This window comes from Falco punctatus, assembly GCF_963210335.1.
Source record: "Falco punctatus genome assembly, chromosome: 5".
Taxonomy (NCBI): Eukaryota; Metazoa; Chordata; class Aves; order Falconiformes; family Falconidae; genus Falco; species Falco punctatus.
Window position 1 is genome coordinate 80,061,486 of NC_137584.1, and position 17,196 is coordinate 80,078,681.

At 42.3% G+C, this 17,196-nt stretch overlaps 1 protein-coding gene across 2 annotated transcripts in view; it reads right to left on the reverse strand.

Moving 5' to 3' along the window:
- Positions 1–3,295, reverse strand: part of COG2 (component of oligomeric golgi complex 2) — a 32,201-nt gene extending 28,906 nt beyond the window's left edge. Inside the window, exons 1-4 of one of the 2 annotated variants that reach the window (XM_080389286.1) lie at positions 3,105–3,292; positions 2,104–2,265; positions 1,235–1,300; positions 229–309 (exon numbers count right to left, since the gene is read on the reverse strand). In XM_080389286.1, coding sequence (XP_080245412.1) covers positions 229–309; positions 1,235–1,300; positions 2,104–2,265; positions 3,105–3,176 — 381 coding nt within the window. In that variant the 5' untranslated portion in view covers positions 3,177–3,292. Of the gene's footprint in view, positions 1–228; positions 310–1,234; positions 1,301–2,103; positions 2,266–3,104 lie in introns of both variants that reach the window. The other variant, XM_080389287.1, reaches the window with a different exon arrangement.
- Between the last annotated feature and the right edge of the window lie 13,901 nt (positions 3,296–17,196).

Here is a 17,196-nt window from a genome sequence, read left to right on the forward strand (position 1 = left end):
TATATGTTTTTAGCAAATGAAGTAAAATAAAGATTTATGATCAACTAGACACTGTAAAAAATGAAGTCTGTCAACTAAAATGACAATAATTATTTTTAGAAGTGCAACATCTGCAGTGCGCACCTAGACAGCCTAGAACTTTTAAAATTTCATTTTCTCTGGGTTAATGGCACAAAAAAAAGTCATCCTAAGGAGGATCCTTTCAAGGTAATAATTTATCTGTTGTACCTTTTTTCTTCTAATATCTTCTTGTTTAGTCATCCGGTCATCTACTGCTTGAATTCCTTCACTGACACAAGACTTCAGACTCTGTGAGGGAGAAAGTCAGTATGTAAAGCTGGCTTCCCACTTAAGGTTTAAAAAAACCTTAACTCAAAAATCTAAACTTAAAACTGGAGACAGATTAATAAGAATATAGGACTAATAAAAGCTACAGTACATCAAGGGCCCTCTACATGAAAAAGCCAGAAATAAGACTAAATTACTGAAAGTATAACCTGCTCCTTAAGTACTGCCACCACAAGTAGTATTATTTCAACCAGAAGTGTTCTTTTAGTACCTTACAGAGAACAACTGCCTTTCACATAGAAACGGGCAATAAACCAAAGATGATTTTATGTCTTGAAACTGCAGTTATAAATCAGATCTAAGTACCATTTTTCACATAATAAATATTTCTCTATGTTAACTGAACCTATTTTCTGTTTTAGACATCAAAGCTGTGATATTCTGAAGGCATGTTTATGTAGCAAACATCCCTCTGAACTGGCTGTCAGGATGATCAAAAATTGTCATTTGACAATTACCACATCACTGTGGAAGTGCCAGAATAAGACACACCTTCAAGAGGGTGACCTTTTACAGTTAAACCACAGGACTGAGCAAAAAAAGCCCTTAATGGGACTGTGTGGCATCAGAGTTATTTACTATCATCTTTCAATTACTCAAATCCTAGAACAGTTTCTGTATTTCACCATAGACTTGTAAGAGTCCATTCATTTACCACACTTAAAGAATCTTTTATCTCTTGGTTGAAAGGCATGAGAGAAAATGTAAATTCACTGCTACTAAAACTGCTTGAAAACACAAGGCCTCTCCTACTAACACTAAGTCATCAATTTTCAAAGAGAAGTTTATTCTAATAATTATTAATATGAGTAAAAGACATTCTGTACATCACATGAAAGTGAGCTGAAGTTTATCAAGCTGTGTATAATAATTGTTTTGAGCATACCATAACTTCTTCCCTTAACTGTCCCAAGGGTACTGAAAGCTGATTAAGAGCCTTGTCCATGCCAACCTAAAGAAATTACCATAAAAAAAATTTATGACTTCTTCGGTAAGTTCACAAGAGAATTACTGTCAAAGCCTATGGTTTTACAGATACTAAGAGAGAACAGAAAAGACACCTCCCTTTATAGCTTCCATTTTAAATGCAGTGCAAAAATACTCTACCTCAAATACAGGTATAAGGATATCCAACTGCTTGACATACAAAGCCAAAAATTCAAGAAAATTTCAACCTACAAAAATTTTTCTTCCCATAAAAATATTAAATCTCAGTCTTTGAAGCCGTATAATTGGAAGCTGGATGAACCGGAGTCAAAGAGCAGGAAACACAATGGACAAGACGTTGTAATGTGAAAAGTATCACAATTTTCAGTCATGTAGGTTGGTTTTTTGTTGTTTGGTGTGTTTTTTTAAGACACATAGTAAGCTTAAAGATTCCTAAAAGAATCCTTCAGAACAGCCTCATTTACCTCATTGCTGTGCTTTTTTAATCATTTTATTTCCTTCAATTTTAAAGCTACTGGCAATTTGAAAAAAAACCCTTTGCCTTGAGTCTAACTTTCTAATGAATTAGTTTTTCAAGACAAAAAGCATACATCCAAAACATTTATTACAGGCCAACAACAATTCTGTAGAGTAGCCAAGTTCTACAGGATTGGTCTTTCACTTTCTCTCACTGCAAGGTATCACAGTTTAAGATGTCTTAAATCTAACAATGCCAAAATAAAAGCCATATGCTTTTCATACGAAAAATAAAAATCCCACTAAAACACATTAAGCCTGAACTACACAGCACAATTTAATAACACTTACCAGATTTGTTGAGAGATTAACAAAATCTGCATAGTCCTTATTTATAAGTTCTACCATAGCAGTTTTAAGGAGTTTGTAGTAGAGCTCCAGATCCTCTCTGAGCTCTTCCAGCTGCACACGTTTCCTGCAGTCTGACACAAAGTGGTCAACATCAAAATCCGGCTGAAAATGAAACAGGAAAGAGAGAAAGATGTAAGTAAAATGTTCAAACCAGGAACACACCCCTCCCCACCCCCAAAATACAGTATTCCATATGCCAATGAGCTAACCAAACTAAAGCTCTGGAGGCAAAAAGGCTACTTAACAGAGTAGTTTCCAATGTCCCAAAGTCTGGGGGTTTAATCTCTAAAGCACACAGTGCCATGAGTCACAGACTAGCTCTCCAAAATCCAGAGTTGTATATTCCTTTACACACTTTAAAAACAAAACAACAGAACCAAAAGCCGAAACACACTATTAAGAACTATTTTAAGCTCTCCAAGCAATAAGGCCCGAACGCTGGTTCTTACCAGCCTATCTGCAGCTTGGCTTCAAAGCACGCAAAGTATGCAGGAAGCATGGCTCGGGTCTGCCCTAGGAAGCGAGCTGCAGCACCCGGCCCGGGGCACAGACACTCGCATCACCGGCTGCAAAACTGCAGGCCCCCCGCCCCGCCTCCGGGCAGGCCTCCCCCTTCACGGGCAGGCCTCCCCCCGCTCCGCCGCTCAGGCTCCCTCTCAGTCCCGCCAGGCTTGGCCGCAGCCAGCCTAGGTACACCCGCGGGGGTGCGAGCCGCCTGGCTCTGGGAACGGCCCGCAGCCCCCTTCGGCGACACGCTCACCGCTTCTCCGGGAGGCTCAGCCCGCGCAAAAAGCCGTGACGGAGCTAAAAGATCCCGGCCAAGGACCCGGGCCCCTCTCACCCCTCAGGGAACCCGCCACCCCCGTCCTCAGGGGGGCCCTGGGGGCACCGCGGGCCCACAGCGCCTTTCGCAGCCCGCCTCCTCGGCGGCCCCCACCCACCTTCATGAACTCGTCCTTGTCAAAGCAAAGGTTCTCGGGGCCCCGCGGCAGGTTCATCTTCTTCGCCTCCATGGCCAGCCCCGGCCCGGCCCGGCAGGCCCAACGCGGCGGCAGCACACACCGCTGCTACAGCCACGCCCCCTCCGCCAGCGCGGCACCGACCGGGCAGGCCGGGGCGTGCGCCAAGAGAGGCGCAGCGGCCGCCCGCCGCCGCGGCAGCGCCCCCTGGAGGGCTCCCAGCGGCCCTGCAGCCGGCAAGGGGCGGGGGGCGCGGCAGGGATCTCAAAATGGCGGGGCGGGAGGCGTATGTGTGAGGGCATGAGGGGCATGAGCCTGTGAAGCTGGCCTTCCCAGCCTCTTCGAAGGATGTTTTCTGATTTCTGTCGTTCTGTGCTGTCCGGGGAGTTGGGCTGTGCCGCTGAAGAGGGTGCCTGGTGCCCCTAAGCAGGTAAAACTGACCCAGTCACATAAAATTGCAGGGGTCAGCTGCTAGTGCCCATGGCACAAGCTGTTGGGGGCCTAGGGCTGCAGAGGTGGGAAGGGGCACTAGGCCACGGTATGGTTCCGTCCCCCAGCCCTGAGCGGGGTCACCCAGAGCCAGCGGCCCAGAGCCACATCCCTTTGAGGTTTGGGTATTGCCAGGGGTGGGGGGCCCTGCAGCCTCCTTAGGCAAGCTGTGCCACGGTCTGACTACTCCTAACAGCCAAAAAAAGCTTTTCCTTAGGTTTAAATGTATTGCAGCTTGTGCCCACCTGGACCTGAGTAACAGGAATTGAGTCAAAGCATAATTTACCTCCTCTGTCCTTCAGCTTTTCTGCAGACTTCTGCTAGGGTCTTGTTTCTTTCACATTTTTTTTGTTCAAGGTCACTTATGCCTTAGTGAAGACAAATATAGCTCTAAAAAGCCTCCCTGCTGTCACTTGTGTTTCTTTTTGCTGCCTCGGGATGGAAAATGGCAAATGATACTGTTCCTCACATGTATGTTTTATGGCTTTAATTTTGTTTCAGTGAGCTCAAATGAGGAGCGGGCCCAGCTCCTTCCCAAGCAGCTCTCAGGGTACATCTGCTGTGGCTCTGCCAGTTGCTCCATGGGCAAGGGTGGAGAAGGCACCATGGGCCCGATGGATGTGGTTCAGTGGCACTGCAGTGGTACATTGGGCTGGAGATGCCCAGACCTCCCGGGTGGCCAGCGTTTTGGCAGGGCCAACACGTACAATCCTGCCTAACTCCGTCAGTGCTGCCACAGAGCCCAGCTGGCTTGTAACGGGCAAAGATTTATGCCAGTGAGTCCCAGCTGGCACTGAGTTCCTTAGGGTTTCCCTGAGTTATTAGAAGTATGAAGAGCCAAGCAGTTCAGTAATGAATGGGGTGGGCACATGCATCTGGTGGCTGGCTCCTTGGGTGCTAATTGCCCCTCTTTGCTTTCACCCTGTCCCTTTGGAAAGCTCTTTGAGACTGATACTTCGCAGTGTTCAACCCTCTCAATATCTCAATTGTTGGCAGGCATGGTTTATAGCTGTCGTGTGTTGTCAGCTACACAGCAGAAAAGATACACCCACCATATAAATCCACACTGGCACTTTTTTTGTGATAGCTATGACTATATGTACCAGATCAAAAAAGTTTTCTTATGTTGTGATATTTGAATGTCTACATTCTGGTACGGGAAGCAAGCCAATTACTGGTCAGCTATCTTTTTAACTTAATGAGTCGGCTGTGCTTGAAATTAAAATTCTAACCAGTTTTTTACATTAACTCTTTAACAAAGGAGTTACACCTACTTTTTTAATGTCTTATGTATTAGCTAAGCCAAATCTTGCTCTGAAGAGATCTACTGTTGCCATTGGTGGTGGTGTTTACAAAGTTCCTTAAGGAAATAAAGTATGCTTCCATTTGAATTTGTTTATTGATGCGCTCCTTACAGTCTTCATATTTATTGATGTCATTGTAAATTAAATATGAAGTTTGTGGAATTTAATAATTTGCCAGTGAGAAACTGCAATATAGCATCCATTTCAGTAAGTTAACAGTAAAACCAGAATTAGGATTCATGGGTTATTTCCACATGCTGTCCCTGAACAGCCAGCTTCACCTGGGGCAGAAGTGCAGAAAGTAAATTTTCTCCAAGATGGAAGAGAATAGCAAAGTGAGGGAATTAGCCATTCCAGAGTCATATAAAGCTCTCTTTACTTCCATTCATTTTATGCTAGGATTATTTAGTTCATTTGTGCTAGGATTACTAGGTTTTACTAGTACTTGGTTTTGTGCTAGGATTACTTAGTTAATTTCTACTACAAGCCCCTTCATCCCTTTCCTTTCCTGACTCGTTACTGTCATTCCAAGATTTCCAGGCTTAGAAAAAAGTTTTAAACTTTTCCATCACCCTTTCCTAGCCATGAAGACATGACACAATAATTTCTTGTAGAAACTGTAATCGCTATTTAATATGCAGGTTTTGGATAACATATCATTAATACACCCATTAGATGAATGAAGAGAGAGCATCTGAAAGTCTGTCTCAGTATTATTGTTATTATTTGAATAGGGGTGATGTAGGTGCCAGAGCGTAGAAAAGCTACTTTTAGCTCTTGTGTGGGTGCGAAATTTTAAAGATTCCAGCATCCCCTCTTACTCTCAAATAAAGAACATTTCAAGGGATGCGTAATGATATGACAAATGATGTTTAGTATAATTGTATCATCATTTTCCTGAAGGCTGCCAATGACTAATCCACTATCTCGGAAATACTTCCAGTATGTATCAGTTAAATTGGGAAGGAAAGCAGCTAGTTTTACCTCCCACCACATTCTTAACTTTTCTCTCTTCTTTTGTTATTTTATAAAGGCATTGCATACAATTTATGATAAAGGAGAAAAGTATGACAGTGTGCAACTCGCAGGGACAGAGATACTACAATTAATTTGTGGTAGAGGCTCCAAGTACCAAGGACCTTCAAAAATGTAGATGGTATTGGACAAACTAAGGTGCCGGTACTGATATGTTATTTTGAGTATCTTGCCTTCCTAAAATGACACCTCCATCAAAGTATCACATGACTGGCAAAATTTTGGAAGAAAAATTCTGTGTTGGCTGCTTTCGGTAAATGTTAAAAACAATGAACAAACAGTTAATAAATAGAAGTTCAAGGCAGAAAAGGGTATGTTCCTAATACTGACATCTTAATGAATGCTTTTATTTTGTTTTCTTTTAGGAATGGAATTGAATACATGAATAAAGGTAGAAGAGTTTTTGTCCCTGGTTCCAACCGTGAACGCTGAAGTCAGTGACTGAATGTTGCTGATTTCTGTGATTAACTGTCAGTCACCGCAAGACATGCCTAACACCAAAGGTGTAAATAATCTTTTGACTAAGAATGCTTAGTCATGCTTAGTATCAGTAAGTAGCTTAAAAAAGCCTTGGCCTAAGTGAACAAGGTAAAGAACTTTGCAAATTCCTCAAGTGTTGGGTCTTGGAACCCGACTACAAAATTATAATGCCATTGTTTTGTGATTATGTTAAAATATGATTTTATATGTATGATATAAATGTACATCTTGACATAAAAAAATGAATTTTTAAAATAAGCATTCACTGGAACAAACTCCCCAGGGACATAGTGGAGTGCTTGTCACTGGTGGTTTTCAAGATATAATTGGACAGGGTACTAGTCTCATCTGGGCTCCTCTTCCCATGAAAGGTTAGACCAGATTATCTCTGGAGCTCTTTTCCAACCTGGGCTGTTCCATGATTCTATGTTATGTATTATAAGATCTATAGTGAATGTATGTAAAATGTAGACCTGCACTATGAAAATGGACCAGTCTAAACCCTGTTTTGAACATATATAATGTTAAAATGTTGCAGAATTGTCACCTGAAGTATATAGACTGCTGTTTTACATCAAAGATACGCTGAGCATAGAGAAATGAGGAGGAAGAGAGGCAGGAGGGGAGGCAGGGAAGGAGGAGGCTTCAGCTCTCTCATGCTTGAGCTTCCATGCTTAAACAAATGATAACATAAAAGAGCTGCTTATGACATCCTGCCTCCGTGCCCCAGGTAATTGAAAAAAAAGCCATGGGTTTCCACCTTCTCCTCCTCCTGCTCACGATGACAGTGAGGAAAGCTCTCAAAACAGGACTTAATAATTTTGAATTTGTCTGAAATTTTCTTCTGGGCTCTTGAATAGTTACCTGGCTAATTGGAGTTCAGTGATATCCCAGGCAGCACAAAAGTAGCAAAACTGAAACTGAGATAACTGCTTACATCTGATTCGGCAGACTCTTACCCAGCATTCAGGGACTATCAACTTATTTCCATCAAGAGCGGAAACAGATGGTAGAGTTGTTTATTTCTTTGATAATGCACTTATTACAACAAAGTACAAAAGCCTCCCTTTTTTAAGAGAAGAGGGTTCAAGCAACAGCACAGTGTATTGGTTTGTGGATCCATGAAAGTGGTCATAGGGCTGGAACACCTCTCATGAAGAAAGGCTGAGAGAGCTGGGGTTTTTGAGCCTGAAGAAGAGAAAGGTCTGAGATGCCTTATTTCAGCCTTTCAATATATAAAAGGGACTTGGAAGAAAGATGGAGAGAGACCTTTACACCAAGGCCTGTAGTGATAGGACAAGGAGCGACAGTTGTAAATTGAAAGAGGGTTGATTTAGATTGGATGTAAGGATGAAATTTTTTACTATGAGGATGGTGAGATATAGGAACAGGTTGCCCAGAGAAGTGGATGCTCCACCATTGGAAGCTTTCAAGGTCAGGCTGGATGGGGCTTTGGGCAACCTGATCTAGTGAAAGATGTCCCTGCCCATGGCAAGAGAGTTGGACTAGATGATCTTTAAAGGTCCCTTCCAACTTAAATCATTCTTTAGTTCTGGAGTTCTGTGATGCTATGACTGTCCAGAAGATCACTCAGTTGCTTTTCTTTCTTTCTCTATTAGTTTTTCAGCTTGTGTTACTCCGTCAGACACATACCTCCCTGGAAGACTACCTAGTGAAACCCTTATGTGTATCTTCTTTATATTTCTCAGTGGTTTCACATGTTTATTTGTTTGTTTATTTTGCATTGTGATCTGTATCTGTGTTTTGTTTGGAGATGGCGTGGTTTCAGCCACTTGGTTTCTTAAGGAAGCTCTGTCATTTCTTACAGTTATCACAAAGGAAAGATAACAGTTGCATGTTGCAAGTTCAGCGAGGTTTAATCAAATCCACAGTAAGAATGTGTTCTGGAAGAACTAGGAAACATTTTTTTTGCCTTTCTTCTTTTTCTAGTAACTATCTATTAGTGAAAAAGATAGAAGTTTAGGTGTCCCTTGACAATAGGGGTTATGCATTTTTAGCATTTGCATTGGTAGCCACTGGATGTCACTAATGGCTCATAGAAGCACAGAAATCTGTGCACTTTTTCCGAACATTAAAAAAAGCCTTAAAGAGCACAAGGTTTGGAGGAGAAACGTTCTCTGTGAAATGGGAGCAAATTTTATCAGTGTGTGGTAAGCATAGATCTGGTTGGGATTGCCGAGTTGTGTTGAACTTGATGACTCTTTAGGTAGCAAATAGATCCTCTGTTACAAGACTCCAGGGAACAAAGCCTGCAAAGTTTCTTGCACAGCTCAGTTAAGAGGCATGAGCATAACCAAGCTGGAAGAGAAACTCTGCATGAGAAAATATGTGTGAGCTGTGATGGATATTGCACATAATGTGCACTCACATGCACAGAGTCCATCTAATAACACCACAAAAGAGGAAATAATGGAAAAGATTCAGATGTGCCATTATTGTGTAAACCAGTTAAGAGGAAGTATACACGTCTGAGTATTTTAATAAATGTACTTTAAGGTGGTGAAGCATCTTCTGGCCAACATCACCATATAGATGCCACTACTGTTGTGCCTTTTGCATTGTGAGGCTCAAGAAGACAACGTACCAAATAACTTAATGCTGCCATGATTTTTACCTCAAATTAGCAACCACTAGAATACCTGTTACAGATGTGGATAGGACTTCCATACTTTTGTTCAAGAGATCCTAGAGAGACATTTCTATTTATGGAGCACACATACCAGATATCAGACATACCACAGCTGCTTCAGATTTGCTGTGAATGTACAGATCAACTGTGCAGCCGCCAGGCAAGGGACAGCTGTTTACTATGGTTCAGGCAGGTGTTTTGGTCAGGTCTACTGGCCTCAGACACATTCCCGTTGCCTGGAATACCATGAATTTCCTGACATACTCTGCTCACGTTCGCTCATGCACCACCAGCCATCTGCCAGGGGCTTCCTGATTTCTAGAAATTCAGAAAAATAGTCAGACTCTGCTTTTTCTCCTAGGATGTAAACGGCAGGAAGGAAAAAAGGGTATGCCAATCAAAAAATGAATCTATAAGCAAGCATACAGAGAGCAGAAGTAAAGATACGCTATAAATACAGTGTAACCATTGCAGTCTGGGCACTGGCCCACATGTTAAGGCAAGTTGCCCTTACACATGAACACTCATGTGATCAAATTATTATTTCATTCTTTGTTCTTGTTATCTCTGTTTTGAATACTAGTATTTTTTGCTTTGTCCACTATCAGTTCCTTCCATTTCCATTTTAAAGTTTGTCCTTGTTTCTAAGTTGTAGTCATGTTAATGTTTGTGTGCAAATTAAAGCCCAGGCACAACTGAAAGTGATAGTGACAGTGGTATATGCAAAGTGTGAATTTTACGGTAAGGGATACTGGCAGTAGCACCAGCCAGACTATGATGAGGCTCAGTGTACTAATCGTCTTGGTATAACTCCTAGGACTTCAGGTGGATTATACCAATATATATAAAAAAACTTGTTTCTTAATATGTACAAAAAGATGTGCTGAGCCATGAGGCAACATCGGTCGATGGGTGCCAAATGTAAGGGAGACAACTGTGGTTTTAAGGGACTGATCATTCATGGACGGCATACCCACAGCTCTCTTTTATCAGTGCTTGGGCCAAGGACAGATGCTTACAAGATGTGCTATCTGTTCTTTTGTGGGACTGCATCCTGGTCAAAGACTTGGGAGAGCTGAAATTTTAATCTCAGCTCTGATATTAAGTTCCTTTTTGATCAGAGGCAATGTGCTTAACCTTTACTTGACTCCATTAATGTACATTTTAAAAAATGACTCTGCACAGCTAGAAATCTAGAGTGATATTATTTTTTAAAAAAATCCTAAACTCTATTTAAGTTTACCCAAACGTTCAGAAAAACCTGTCTTTTATGAGAAAAGCTGTATGTGATTGGAATTAATTTTGCCCCTTCCTACTAGGATGCTGTCAGTCTGCATCGTTTTCTTCTAAGAAGAATTCTTAATCCTCATGCAGATGGGAAGTAACAATAAACACCATCTGCTGCAAATTAGGTTACTCTCTTAGCAACGAGTGAGATCAGACTCCGTCTCAGCCTCCCATTTTCTGTGCTGATGTACGCACTGGTACTTTACCCTGTAACAGAAAAACTGATCAGAAACAAAGCGAAAATGAGAAATGAAAAAACTTTCTTACTCCCCTCCTGATAATATCCTTTCCATCCCTGCCAAGCCTGCTTTTTATTGCTGTATGCCAAAGAGGCCAAGCTCTGCTCCTCACCCCACCTTCCTCCAGCTCCCAGCTCCTCTCGGGGGAGTGGGAACTGCATCATCAAACACTGGCAACCTCTTGCAACTGCTAGGTGCTGGGAGCCGGCCCAAAAAGTCAATAGGATCAGCAGGAGAGGGCTACGTACCAGCTGAGAGGTGATCTAAAGCTGTCTGCTGCTGGCAGAGCTCACAGGGAAGACAGCCAGTGAGGCACTCCATTGCTAGCTGGCCTCCCCCAACAGGACCTGTCCCCTGACCCACAGCTGCCCCATAGGTGCCATTGGCCTCCCCAGCCAGCCATCAGCCTTCTCCTCCCCAGCTCCACCCCAGGACTCCTCAACGATTACAGCATGTCAAGTTGTTTAGGACAGCAGGTGTCTGAGCAGACACTTGTTATTAACTTGTCATGGCACCTCTCCATGTAAAGCTCTCCTGCACCGCAACAAGGTCACTTTAAAAGAGAATGGTCTGGTTTTTCCATTATTTTATACGGTGCCTGACTGGCACTCTGTTGGTAATGTCCACAAGGTCTTGACCAGATTCGGGCAGCTGTTAAGTCAAGTAATGTGCACATCACAGATTCACATGCACACTCAGAAGACAGAATTCTTCAGAAGTCATTTAAAGCATCTTTCTGATGCAGCTATATAAGGAAATGTTATCTGTGCCCTGAAATCACCAAAAATACACTTGTAGACAAAGGACTTGAAGTTGACTCACTGCCAGGGGAAAGGTCTCTCTGCTTTTTATTCAAATATGTGTGAAAAAATAGGCACATCTTGACAGTTTTGAGAACTCCTGATAGAAATGTTGTATGTGTCATTCCTTTTTCATATTTGTCATGCTACAGTTTCCAGTTTATGCACTGGTAGGGGAGCATTGGCATGATTAGTCACTGGAAACCAACCTTTTTAATCTGCTCAGGAAATGTTACTGCCTCTGTATTGAATTTGTTAAATTAACACGTGATGCTCCATAAGTGAGACTCGGCTAATTGCAGTGAGCTGTATAGAGTATGCTTCTAGGATATGTCGCCCTCTGCTTACTGTGTACACACGTGCTAATCAGCTGATGCTCCTGAGACGGGTAGGGCTTATGAGCACATGCGCTAAATCATCCACGTGTTCATGTGTTGGTCCTGCAGGTCAAGCACTGTACATCTGATCTATTAATGCTCAGAGGAAATATTCCAGCTTTCCAGGCATACAATAGCCTGGTCGGAGCTAGTGAGAAATAATGCCAGCTGCCCAGAAATGATAGGCAAATGTGGAAGATCCTCTTATTCTGCCCAGGCAAAATTTTTGAGTGGAAAGAGATTATATTTGAGACATACGTTTGCCTGAACTACACATAAGGTTGTGAGTCACTGTTGTGGTCTAGTACAATTAGAGCTGGAGAAAAAACACAAAGCTATGATTTGCAATCCTCATTCTGTCCTTAGGCTAGCTTTGTCAGATTCTCACTTAGGCTACCAGTTAATTTACACGTGGCAGTAAGTGATTGTGTAAATGGCAAGATGGCAGTAAGTGATGAGCTTATATTTTCTGTTGATTCCACTATTTTCTGCTTGTCCTCTGCCTTGTAAACTTAATGAATGGCTCTTGTCAGGACACTTGTGCAGCCAAGTGCCTTTGTTAAAAAAAAATCTCCCCTGACCTCAGCTACAGTATGGGAATATACTATAATTGCAGATGAAATTTTCAGTCAACTAGTTTTATGGTGCTTTTGGTTTAGATATAGTTTATAACACTTTAAAGGGACCACATATTCAAAAGTCATGTTTGAGGATTCTTAAGAATCTGATCCCTACAAGGTGGATCACATTTAGCATCTGAAAAGCAAGGCAAGCAAAATCATGAGTCGTTTATTAAAAAAGTAGAATGTATCTGTGCTTTACCAGTGGTGTAATTATGTGCACTAGGTTAAGAAAGCTCTTTTTATTAAAAATAATTTTTAGCATGCACTCTCCTAGGATATAAGCAAAGAAATTAGCAATAGAAATTACCTATTCGGTCATTAAGTACATCCCTTCACAGCAGGATAATTGCTGCGCAATAAAGAACACAAATAGCTCAGATAAGCTTAAATTTCTCATGGAGAAGACTGAAGGCAAGATAAGACTTTTTTATACAGATTAAAAGGACTTGCCTTGATGAAGTGGTCAGCGTTTGTTATAAAAAGAAAAGAATCATTGTTTGTTATAAAAAGAAAAGAATCATTGTGCCAAGAAGACAATATCCAGCCTGACCCAGTTTCTGAAAAGCAAAAACAGTCTTTTCTGCCGTCTTTTGAGTATATGGTTCCTGTGAGATATGGGAAAGATGTGCTATGGAGGCTGATTAGAAACAGGAGTGCTAAATATCATTTGCTGTTAGGAACTTTTCCTGTTTCTCCCTTACTGATTGATCGGAGTGACTGGCTGTTCTCCACTTTCTGAGCAAATAGATGTGGACCTGTTCTGTAAACCTTGCATGAATGGCATTGGATATATGGTGTACTCTGCTGGAGTTCCCCACACCCATGTTAAATGTAAAGGTGGAAGGCAGGGTGCCGGGGTACACACAACATTACTTGTGGCCCTACTTGCTAAACTACTGGAGCTGACTACCCCTGAGTCACTCCGCTGTGGGGGATCCACCAGTACGAGGGAGGCATTTATGTCAGCTGCTCCTAGTGCTCCCACACGTGCTGCTCGCTGGTAATTTTTATTGCAAGTCTCACAATACAGCACTTGTTTCCTTCAGTTCCTATCGCACTTTTCGCCCTAGCCAAACGGCAGAATGGACAACAGCTGTTCTTCAGTAGCTGGATGAATCCTTGAGGGCACATACAGGGGACAAGGCATAGACATCTGATGGACAATTAGAGAATCTCAGCCTGAGGTCAGAGTCTTACACCTCCCAGATATGAGTGCAGCCCAGAGTTGGGCTGATAGGTGTTTTTGAGAGTGCTGCTGGATGGCTTTCTTTAAAGGATTGTGGCACTGGAGAAGCCTCAGAGCGTACTGTGAACTGCATTCTAGCATGTTTGCATCACAGTTAAGAAGAGCAAGAGAGGAAAAACAGAGGAAGAAAGATAATGAAGAAGTCAGAGCAGTCTGAACTTACCCAGTAAATCTATATACAGGTGCTGCGAAGATGCCCAAGAATGCCATGTGAAGCATTTGAAGTAAAAGAAACCACAGGAAAATTAACCTGGAAGAGTTACAGGTCATCCAGGAATGCTGAAGAAAGTGGACTGAATTCAAGTGAAGGTGTCTGAGTCATGGGAGAGACTCACAAGAACACTGAGGCTGTAATACTCTTAAGCCTTTCTGAAGCCCACCTCTAAGTTGTTGCCTTTGAAATTCTTGGCAGTTCTGAGTCATCTGGTGCTCTGCAATTACTATGTCCCTTGCTGTTCACAGCTTGATTCCACTTGACCAGGTACCTCTAGATCTATCTCCATTGCCTGATTGGTTTTATATCCATCTGAAGTTTCATAAGCTGTATTTCACATGGCTATAATAAATGATTCGCAACTGGATATGTTGTCATCCACAACAATGACATTGTTTGGAAAAGAGAGAATAGAGCCTGGGAGAATTTTCAAGGTTGAGGTACATTTTGGGTAGATATAAATAGACTAAAGCTATCATCACACCTGCTTCTCTTCTCTAACAGTCCTCCAGATCACAGGCTTTAAGTGTCACACTCAGCAAGGACAGGAGAATACAAAAGAAAGAAAGAAGTACTGCTGGCAGTGTAAAAAATACAAGGTTTAAATTTATTTCTGGCTCACAGGCCCTAAACCATGACAATTTTGGGCAAGTTGTGAGTTCAACCATGAAAGCACTGTGGGTCACCTTGCTGCCAATATAACTCACTGCTATTTTCTCTCATTGTCTTATAAAGCATGGCAGGTGAGGTTTCATTTCTGCTTTACTGTTCCAGCTCTCTGCAGTTCTGCAACATCCCTCTCCTAAATTTTTTTTTTTCTAGTCCCCTCTGTAAATTAAAAATGTTTCCAATTCAGCTTTTGGGGTTTTCTGGTTTTTTTTAAGATGATAGCAGTTGCTACAGAAAGTCTGACTGACAGCTCAGCTGGCCCCGCATTCTGTCCTTGGTTTCTAAAAACAAGGAAATTTACTGAATCCCTGAAAGATACTCTGCTAGCTCCCTAGCTAATAGTCAAAAGGACTCGGATGCCTCAAAGCAAATTAATAAGCTGAGATGTCAAAAAAAATCTCTTCTTATCCCAAACAGTGATTGCAGCATCCCCATTAATAAAACAAAAGGCCAAGAGTTAGGCTTACAATTAGATCCAGCTTCAGGCGCAAATACTCCAGTGACTGCTGTCACCATGCGCTTACAAGGACCTCGCCATGTGCCACCCTGCCTGGACCTGCATCGCATTAAGCCAGCCCTCTGCAGCAACTGCAGACATGGAGGCTTTAATTCAAGAAAATTGAAGTCCTCTTTCCCTTTGCAGGCAAGGCAGCTTGATGTGCACTGTGGCACAGGATAGTAGTGATGCTGGAGTGACAGATGCGGTGTTGTGGGAGGTGCTGGATTTGCAGCTCCCAGATCTCTTCTGCAGCACCCTGTGCAAAGACTGAGCACTGCCCTGTAAAAGCACTGGTGAGGCTTGGGAAGCAGGGTATGGCATGGGGTGAAGCACGGGAGGTGAGCAGGTAGAACATGGGAGAGGTGGAAAGGATGAAGACAGCCATGGGATGGGCTTTCAGCCTGTGGGGAAAGGTAGATGTGCTTATTTCAGAACAACTTCGAGCCCTGAATCCAAGTTTGGCAGGTGGCCTGGTTTTATTTCAAGCCAGTCTTTGTAGTACACGTTCACTCCTCACCAGAGAAGGGGGAGAATTTTCTTCACAACATCTGAGCTGACAGGACCAGCTGGAAGCAGACAGTGTGGGGAAAAAGAAGGGAGACTTTGAATAGGTCTTCAACCAGCCTGGTGGATGGCAACAATTTAATTTGTTCCTTCAGCTCAGAGGCTCTGCAGAGAGCAGTGTCTCATCAGCATCCCAATTTGTCTTTATGACCCTAAGGCAGGAATCTCTGTTCACATTTTTTGCACTGACCCCTCAGATTTTTATTTTTTAATTTTTTTTTTAAGAGAGGGCACAGGAAATTCCACGTACTCTAACATTTGCTGTTTGTTATCCTCCATCTCATTCAGATTATGGCTTGCAACTTCTGCAGGCTGGGAAGTCTGCATGATAGTTTCAGTTCACTTGTTAACAGTAATTATTTTTTCCAGCCTCTCTTCTGGTGTAAGCTGAATAGCTTGGCCTCTAAGAGATGTAATTAGTGATTCCTGCAGTTTGCTATGGAATGGGGCAATTGTGTCATTAAATTCAAGATAAGTCTTAACTTGGTGTTTCAAGCACTCCTGTAATGTGTTATGCAACAAGGGAATAAATGCTACACAATCCTGTCCTTAAGAACTTTGCCCCAGTTTTTTTCTGCCTCTCCACAGCTTTAATGCAAAGAAAGAAAACACAATTGATTTACCATTGCAGATGAAGGGATTTCAGCTGCCCAGACAGCGTCAGCTGGCATGTAGTTGGCTTGTGTGACATGGGATGAAGCAGCGTAGCTCCCCCTGCTCCCCTCACCCTTTTGGCTATGCAGCAAACAGTATGGACATCACGTGTGCAGCAGCAAAGACGAGACATGATACTCACTCAAGAGAAACAAAAAAAAAAACCAGTGCCAACTTGCTTGGAAGAAATTGTATCTGGGGAAGTCAGGTCAATCATTCAAGGGTGTTAAGATTTACTGTTTTCTCTCTGCTTGTTTATTGTCTTCTGTGGAAACCCAGTTAGTGCAATAGCAACCCTTGAAAATTTTTAGCATTTGCTATCAGTGGATCTGAAATCTCCTAATGTTATTTAAGCCTCATGACACTCCTGTAAAGTAATCATGATGTTATTAATAGGAATACCCATTCCCCACCTCATAGGGAAACCAAGGCACAGAAATTGTAGTGTTATCTGTGTATGGCTGTGCATAGCATAGGTGGTAGAGTGAAGAACTGATCGCTAGTATCATGCAGCTTTACCAGTTCCCTACCTTCCCATTTTATCCCAGGAACAAACTAATTAAAAAAAAATAATATCCAATCACAGGGAGGGAAAAAGAATTTAGTAATATTGAAATTACTGTTTTAAACATTTACTGTTTTAATTTTATTAATTCCTCTTCTTTGAAGATAACTAGGGTTGATTTTAAGGTAACAATTCTTTGAAGTTTATTTACAATCCCCTTAAAAATGTCCCTGGTTTGGGACTGTCCTTTCCTCAAAGTCATATGGCAACCCTGTGACAAGGCAGTTGTACCTGCACACAGAAATCCGAACACTGCCGCGATGATTGATAGGACACTGCCACACTGGAGACGGGAGCACATTTTTAACAAATTGCAGTCCCATCTTAGGGGCAGAACTGCATGACACTCAGAAGAAGTGGCAACTACACCAAAACTCAT